We start from the raw sequence: 9346 nt of genomic DNA, 5'->3' as shown, positions 1-9346 counted from the left end.
AGAGGATTGGAATAGCTGCCTCACCAAGAAGATCTCCAAATGAGCAAATTCCAAAGATGTCCAAATTCAGTTGATGTCCAAGAAACATGAATTAAAGCCAGGAATAATGGCACACACCTGTAATCCCAAAGACTTGGGAGGCTAAGGAAGGAAGATCAGAGGCTTGAGGTTACCTCAGCCACTTTATGTGACTTTCAGCAACTTACTGAGATCCTCTCTCAAAAAAAAAAAAAAAAAAGGCCTGGGGATGTAGCTCAGTGGTAAATCACTTCTGGGTGCACCCACTCCCCCGCCCCCAAAAAAAAAGACATAAAAAATAAGATCATCATGAGATACTATATCACACCTCTCAGCATAGCTAAAATTTAAAAGATGGTGGTTAGCCACAGGGTGGGGACTTAGTGTTAGAGTGCTTGCCTAGCATGCACAAGGCCCCAGCACCAAAAATAAAAAAATAAAATTTAAAAGACTAACAAGTCAAGTCTTGCTGTGTATTTGAAGCACTAAAAACTTCTCTTGCTGTAAATGGGAATATATATCCGTGAAAATCCTTGAGATGCCATTGGGTTATATCAATATATTCCTCCCAACCAGCATCTCCATTCCTTGGCTCACATATAAGTAATTCCACTCTCGAGAATATACACACTTAGCAAAAGATATTTATACTAATATTCACAGGAGCTGGATTCTTAATAGATCAAAACTGGGAGAAAAATCCTAAATGTCAATACTATAATAGGTTTTTTAATTATGGTATATTTATATAAAGGAATTTTAAACCAAAAAAAAAAAAATGAACAAACCAATACACACTAAACCTCAGTGAATCTCACACAAACAAAATGTTGAACAAAATAAGTCAGATGAAACTGAAAAACTGATTTAAATTAAAACTTTTCTTTTCCACAGTAGACACCCTAATTTGCCTATTATAAGAAGAATGACACAGAGTAAGTTGGAACATTGGCCAAGATACTTGCTAAGATAGTGTTAAGATCTGATGAGCATAGATGACCCCTCTCAGCTGTCTCCTTGTGGACATGTACCCCAGTTTTTCCTCTTGAGTCACAGATTGACTAGGTATAGTAGTAGCAAGCACAGAGCAGCATCCCAAGGTGACTGACAAGAGGAACACTCTTGGACAGTCTACAAAAAGAACAGAAATCTCACGTGAAAACAGTAGTGCACCTTCTGTCTTTAGGGAATCAGAGACAATTAGTCTCTGTTCCCACTAATAACAATCTGAGGCCTCCGAACCTGGTAAATATTCCCCCATGGGCCACTGCAGGGCTTTTCAGTTCCATTTATTGTGACTCCAAAAGTCTACCCTCAGTTGCCTACAACCCTGAATTTCATTTTTATCCCATAAAAAGAAGAAGCTGTCCCCACAGATCAATAGCATCTGAGATTCCCTGCCATCAATTGGGTAAGTAAGTATTCAATCAGATAGACCAGAATTCAGGTCTGAGCTTTTCCACTTATTTGCTGAGCCACCGTGGACAAATTATTTAAATTGTTCTCTTTAAACCTCAAATAAGTTTCCTTATTTATCTTAGAAAACAGTGAAAATTCAGTGAGATAAGAAAAGCACTTTCAATCTAGTGCCTAAGCAGGAGGTTACCAATCAATGCAGGCTTAGTCTTTTTGCTATTGCTATTGCTGTCGTTGTTGGTGCAGTGAGCAATGACATGTTTTGCAACTCCCCCCTTAGCTAATGATCAACAGAGGCAGGATTTACACCAAGGTCTGTCTTCCCCCAGAGTGTGCCCTCTTGAGCACTAAGTCATTCCATTCTCTTGTTACATGAAAAACAAAGACTCAAGAGCATGAAGTTCAATGGAAAATCAAGAGGCAGCTACTTTCCCTCCTTCTGAAAAGTTAGAGCTCTCCACTGCTCTTTCTCCAAGCTCCTTTCAATTTTCCTCCTGCAGATACATCTCAGAGAGGTTTACCTGGAGTTGTGGTGGCCAGGATGTGACTCCACAAGGCTAGAGTAACTTCAGAGCTCTAAACTCACTGTGTCAGTAACTCTAAACTTTGGAAAGACAACGCAACCAACGCTGTTTGATTCAACTGACTCATGGCTCCCTGCCAGAGGACCCAGATCTTTCAAGTAACTCATCATCTTATTCCCCACCGTCCAGCCATAGTGGCCTTCCTGTTTTGGTGGGGCCCTTTACTACCTTGGGACCTTTGTATGTATATGCTTCTCTTCTTTCTTCCACTCTTGATATAGCTGATTACCACTTCAGGTCCCAAAATAGATTTAAATTTCTCAAAGGAGCTTTCTCTGAACTTAGTCTAACAGATGTTCCAATTATACTTTCTCAATGGTATCACCATAACACTCCTTTTTGATGAAAATCAGAGTTTCTGACTGTACATTTACCTGTTTGTTTATTGTCAGTCTCCCCAGTTAGCCTGTAAGCACAGAGACTGTGCTTTTTTTGATGAACCTTAACTATTCAGTGTCCACAGGCCTTGCTGGCATTAAGCAGGCAATCTAATATTTGAATACAGGAAACACTATGAACATAGTGCCCTAGACCCTCTGTGGAAGCATTCTAAAAATGGATCTATTCTGCAAGGTCACATTCTCAAAATAGGAAACAAATATCTCTAGTACCTATGAGAAAACTGAGAGTTTCCCTGTTCCAGGGATGGAATTGAATCTTGGACTAAATTCCAGGATTGGTAGAAGATCTTAATTTTAATGTTGCATAATAAGGGGATCCTTATTAACTATATGATCTTAGGCTATATAATTTGTCTCTGTTTCTTGATCTGATAATGTGGGGAAAAGATACATTGCACATAGCTTGTGTGGATCAAATGTTATGCCATTGATACACAGTCTATATATCATAAGTAGTTTTTTATGATAAATATCTTCACTCCTGCAATTGTCTTTGTCTTTTTTCAACACCCCGCCCCTTGTGAAAATAATTCAGAATCATCCACATCTTGGCACCCCTTCTCTCAGTCTTAGGTTTCCAAGGAGTTCTAGGTATTCTGCCATTTGAGAAATACTCTAGAGATTATTTCTATGTTGATAGAGAAAATCACCTTAATTCTTTCCTGTTTACTTTAGAGAATTTTAATATTTGTATCCTAAGGATGCAGCCAGACAGGGGAAACTGCTTTTACTCTAGGGCCCTGATCCAGCACTTACTGTTCCTTGGACAAGTCTTTAAACTCTTGAAAACACAACCCGAATCCATCCACTTCACGCTATCCATTTGGGTCCCACAATTGTTTCTTTACAGCTCTCCCTGGGACCCTTGTGTCCCCACAGTCTTTCTCTACACAGTAGCAGAATGGTCTCTCCATATCATAAGTCATTCATGATCTGCTGCTTGACACCCACACATCCCACCATCAGATCTCTGGTTGTACTTAGAATAAAATCCAAACTCTCTAATCTGTGCGACCCCGCCCTACATGCCCTGTACTGCCTCCTCCACCTCCTCCTGCCCTCCTGCCCGCCCCCTTGGTGAACCTCAATTGAGCCCTTACCTTCCTCCTCCTCTATCGCACACTGGCATTCACTGTGACCTACATCTAAAATGCTCTCCCAACCAATTTTTTATGTGGCTGGCTCCTTCCCGTCCATTCCTCCACGGTGCATGACTTGCTGATCATCAGTTCAAAGTCATGTGCCACCCACCATGTCATCTTGTTTTCTTGCTCCTGCTGACCACATGACTTCTCTGACTAGAATATTGTCTGCATGAGGGAAGGGATCTTGCCATATTCTGAACCACTACCTCTCTGGCACCTAAAGGAAACAGTGACACATTGTAAGTACTCAATGCACAGAGAGTGAATGGATTGGTTCTGGAGGTCTCAGGAGAGGTAGATTAGTCCAGAGACTGTAAATTAGAAGTGCCAAGATTTTAACTTTACCTCATCTTCTTTCTAGGGACTTGATTTCTTTTCCAAGAAGGTGGGTACTGTCATCTGGATCTGAAATGTCCCCCAAAGGTGCATGTGTTGAAGGTTTGGTCCCCAGCAAGGTGCTACTGAGAAGTGGTGACAATTTCAAGGGATGAGATGTGGTGGGAAGTTTTAGGTGATGGGGGGCATGCTTTTGGAGGGGATTGTGGGACCCCAGTCTCTCTGTTTTCTCTGTTTTGTGTCCTGGCCATACGATGAGAGGGTTTGTTCCACTGGCCACTCCCCACCATGTTGGCTCTCTCACCAGAGTTCCAAATGCAATGAGGCCCACGGCTGTGGACTGAAGCCTCCACAACCATGGGCCAGACAAACCCTTTCTCAAAACTTTAAGTCAATTGTCTCAAATATTTGTTGTCGTGACAATGAAGCCAACAAAGTGGGCATAGCAATAACCACCCCATAGAGCTCTTGCATTTCTCAGTGGGAGGATGCACAGCCCTCCGTATTCTGGTGTCACCGTTATTTTATGCCTTTGTTTCCGTCAAGGCAATACTAGAGCATGGAAAGGTTTTAAAGGGTCATTTTCTATTTTACTCTTTAGTTACACCACAGCATGAAGACAGGAAACCACACCAGTGTTTCTGAATTTTACCTCCTCGGCCTTTCTGAGCATCAGGGAGAGCAGTCTCTCCTCTTTGGCATCTTCCTGGTCATTTACCTGGTCACCGTGGTGGGGAATAGTCTCATCATCCTGGCGATTGGCTCTGATCCCCACCTCCACACCCCCATGTACTTCTTCCTGTTCAACTTCTCCCTCACGGACCTGTGTTTGTCATCTACTACGGTCCCCAAGATGCTGGTGAACATCCAGGCTCACAGGCACACCATCCCCTATGCTGGATGCCTGTCCCAAGTCTGTTTCTTCCTGTGGTTCATTGGTCTGGATGTTTTCCTCCTGGCAGTGATGGCATATGACCGGCTTGTGGCTATCTGCCATCCCCTTCACTACACCACCGTCATGAGTCTCAGACGCTGCATCCTGCTGGTGGCCACATCCCTCGTCCTTGCACATTCCTACTCTCTAACCCACACCATTCTCCTGGCTCAGTTATCCTTCTGCCAGGACAACATCGTCTCTCATTTCTTTTGCGAACTTCTTCCACTGTTGAAGCTCTCCTGTTCCAACACCTACGCCAACCAGTGTGTGCTGATGTACTGGGGAGGGGCTCTAACGGTCTTGATCCCCTTGCTCATCATCACTTCATATGCCCGCATCGTGGCCACCATTGTGAGGGTCCCATCAGCAAGAGGGAAGTGGAAGGCCTTCTCCACCTGCGGCTCCCACCTCTCTGCAGTTTGCTTGTTCTATGCGTCTGCTATCGGGGTGTACTTCATTCCCTCTGCTGCTGATTCCGTGGGCAAGGACAGAATCGCGGCAGTGATGTATGCTGTGGTGACCCCCATGTTGAACCCATTCATCTATAGCCTGAGAAACAAAGACATGAAGTGTGCCTTGGGCAGACTCCTGAGCAGGGGGGCACTGTGATCTCCGTAAGGCCAACAGCGTCCCCTTAGGAACTCAGGGCAAAGCCACCTGCAGCAAATCCTGAGTCTCTCTCTATTTGCTAGCTTTCCAGCCCCAGGCAAATTAAATAATCTCATTGAGCTGCAATTTCCTCATCTCGCAAAAGGGGGTGGTAACATAATGTCTATCATGCAGTGTGTCTGATATATTTGCTGGTCCCAGGTCTTGGGCTTGGAGATTTGTCATCTTCAGCAAGATTCAACATATTGCATTGAAGTAACTATGTTCATCCTTTTCATCATTCTAAAGAGAAGATGGAGACTCTGAGAGGTTAAATTACTTCCTTGAAGTTATACAGCTAATTAGTGACAAAGCCAGAATCTGAACCCAGATATCTGATTCCAAAGCACATACTCTCAATGATGACCTTAGGCTGAGGTGGGCATGAAATCTACATATTCCTCTCAGCCATTCATTTTCTTTTCTTGCTTCCTTCACATCATGCACATATGCCACTCCCATCAACAATGTCTCCAAATACTACCATGACTGGATGATGGGGCAAAGCAAAGGAGAAACTAGAGAAGTGTAAAATCCCAAGAAGATTCCAGTATTCCCCAAGCCCTCTGTTTGAGTGTAAGTACTGTTTAGATATTCAGGAATCACTTACAAATCAGGCCACATGAGTAAAGATTCTTGAACCAGGTTATTCTGAACTCTTACCAAATTTCCTTTACGGAACCATCCTTTGACACTAACATTCCATGTTTGGATTTATTTCAAAACAGAACATCAATTCCATCATTGCAAGTGCATTATTGCTTCTCCTTGGGTTACATGCAGACAACCTCCAGAGGATTTTTTTCACAGCTCATAGGAGAAATTTTGGCACTTGCTGTACATTCTTTCAATTTCTTCCCTGTGTAATTGTCACAAAACTGAGGCCTCATTGGTGAATTCAGATTTTTAAATAGTTTTTTTTTAAAATGTCCTCCATCATCTGGCTAGATTGGAAGGACAAAGTCCTCTCAGTAATGTGGACAGTGGTCACCCCATGTCCAGCCCTTTCATTTTCAGTCTGAGAAGCAGGGATATGGAGGGAGCCCTGTGAGACCACTCAAAACAGGCAATGCTACATGGAAGAATAGGAGCGGCTTGAAGTCCTGGGATTCAGTGCTGGCTTTGCTCTGAGTAAATTCTGTGGCAGCTGCATAGTGACCGAATGATGCTGAGCCCTGATTTCTGCATTTGTTTAAAAAAGCGATTGGACTACAAACCCCAGTTGTAACAGTATTTAGAGGTATAGTGACCAGAACTCAAGATGGGAACTCATAAATTAGAAGCCAGCACCCTGATCCACCACTTCCACAGTAATGTAACTTGAGGCAACTTCATCTCTGTGAGTTGAAGTTTCATGCTCTGTGCTTCCAAACGGAGAAAACTAAATTAGGTAATGAACATCCTCCTTTGTCCCATCTATTGATTGCTTTGGGTAAGCTCAGCAGGTTCCTCCCTGCTTCTTCTTGAGAACAAGGCTACTCACAGGGAGGAAATGCTTCAGTGTGTAACCCCGAGGGCAAAGCAGCCACTCAATGAACACTCCTGGGAGAGAGATTCAGCACTGCCTCCTTCTGGAGATGACTGGGAAACATGGAGACTCTCGCTCCAAGTTGTGGCCTGCAACCTGAACATTAGCAATAGTAGAGAAGTTTGCCCTCCATCTGGTATTACCTGTCTAAGTTATGAATTGATTAATAACTCAAGTGGGAAAGAAAGGGTTCTTTGCTGAATTCCCTCAAACACTCTGAATAATCCAAAACTCACAGCTCTATCTCTTAGGGGCTGGGTGATTCTAGAGGAAGTTGTTAAACTTCTCTTGAGTTTCATTGTCTATCAAAACAAAGTAAAATATAAAAGTTTTTAAGACTTTATCATTTAGAACAGTTTTGTTCATAGCAAAATTGAGAGGCAGGTGTAAGATATCTCATGGCCCCTGCACATGGATAACCTGCCCCATTTCCAATGTCCTACCCCAGAACGATGTATCTATTACAGTTGTTGAACCTGCATTGATACTTTGTCACCCAGAGTCCACACTTTATATTAGGGTGCACTTCTGGTGCTGTGCACTCCACAGATTTGAACAAACATATAAAAACATGGGTCCACAATTATAGTATAGTACTGAGCATTTTCACCACTCTAAAAATCTATGCTTCTATTTATCTCTCTCTACCGCTGATGCCTGCCATACTAATCTTTGTAGTGCCTACATCGTTTTGCCTTTTCCAGAATATCGCATTGAGGGTGTAGCCTTCTCAGACTGGCTTCTTTCACTTGGTAACATGCTTTATGGTTCCTCCATGGCTTTTTAAGTGTTAATAGTTCATTTTCTTTTTAGTGCTCAGTAACATTCCACTGTCCAGATGCAACACAGTTTATCCATTCACCCACTAAAGGACATCTTGATTGCTTCTAAGCTTTGGCAATTATGAATAAAACTGCTATAAACATCTTTGTGAACGTGTTTTTGTGGTGACAGTGGCAGAGTCACTGGTGTGTGAGCCCAGCTCGTGAGGGCTGCAGAGCAGGCTGTACCCGGCAGAATTGTGGTGGTTGAGTTGTAGACAGCTGTGGGGGCAAGGTTTCCCAGAGCCTTGGGGACACAACCCCTGCCCAGAAAAGCTTCAGAGGCAGCATAAGGGGATACAGAGATGAGAATGGGGGGAACATAAGGTTAAGAGAACAACTCTAAAAAATGAGCTCATGTGCTGATCCCCCACATGCTTTCTTTGCCAAAAAGTAATCTGCTTGCAGCCCTGCCTGGCCGAGTGGACAGGATATGTCACATTCCTCAGCAAATTGAGGCAGGGGCGAAGGTCAGGCAGTGTAGGTAATGAATAATAGGGGTCCAGAGAAGATGATGCTGGTCATCACTGGTTATCAAACAGAAAACAATGGGTTGTTAACCTCGGTGATCCTGCTCCTGGGCATTCTGGGCTGCTAACAATTAACCCCCAAGTCCCTGCTCTCAGGGGCATACCTGGAGAAAAAAGAGAGGCAATGATTAAAGGAGACTCTGGGGTCTGTAAAACAGCAAGACACACCCCCTCCTACAGACTCCCAGCTCTGGGCCCCTTTTCTTTGGAGAAGTCTGTGGCTATCGCTTTCTTAAGTAAATTTGCTTTCTAGCTTGTCTCAGCATTTCTCAGATGTTTAATCTTTAACACCAGGGAACAAGGTTCTATTCCTGATCTCCAAGACTGGTAGCAGCAGAACCTCACCCCCACAGGGTCTGCAAGCAAACACCTTAAGGCAAAAATGGTTGTTCTTGAGTCTTAAAGTTTTTTTAATTACTTAGGATGTTACCCCTTTCTTCTTTCCTATTTCTTTTGAACTGGGGATAGCTATCCTCTGCCTGTCTCACCACTTTATTTTGGAGCATATCACAAGTTCAATTTTACATATTCAGATGGAGATCAGTTTGCCTCAAGATGAATCACACCTTGAATCTCACCTATGTTTTATCAAGAAAATGTGGTATGTCTATACATACACAATGGAATATTACTCGGCCATAAAAGGAATGACTTTGCCAGTATACAGATGGATCCGGAGACTATCAAACTAAGTGAAATAAGCCAATCCCCACCCCCAAAAAAGAGAAATGTTCCCTCTGATATGCAAATGCTAACAAACAACAAGAGGGCAGGAGAGGAAGAATAGAAATTCATTGGATTAGACAAAAGGGAATGAAAAGAACGGAAGGGGGATGGGAATAGGAAAGACAATAGAATGAAGCAGACATAACTTTCCTATGTGCGTATATGAACACACCACAGTGAAACTCCACATCATGTACAACCACAAGAATGGAATCTTAATTAGAAAATGTTATATTCCATGTATGTACAAGATGTC

At 43.0% G+C, this 9346-nt stretch overlaps 1 protein-coding gene across 1 annotated transcript; it reads left to right on the top strand.

The window, feature by feature from the left end:
* The first annotated feature begins 4513 nt into the window (after window positions 1-4513).
* LOC107152203 (olfactory receptor 1361-like) lies at window positions 4514-5446 on the top strand. The gene has a single exon (XM_015497736.1). It carries the CDS (start codon window positions 4514-4516, stop codon window positions 5444-5446), a length of 933 nt encoding a protein of 310 aa, XP_015353222.1.
* The last annotated feature ends 3900 nt before the right edge of the window (window positions 5447-9346 follow it).

The sequence above is a fragment of the Marmota marmota genome, unplaced genomic scaffold, assembly GCF_001458135.2.
Source record: "Marmota marmota marmota unplaced genomic scaffold, marMar, whole genome shotgun sequence".
Classification (NCBI taxonomy): domain Eukaryota; kingdom Metazoa; phylum Chordata; class Mammalia; order Rodentia; family Sciuridae; genus Marmota; species Marmota marmota.
This window is presented reverse-complemented; position numbering and strand designations above follow the sequence as displayed.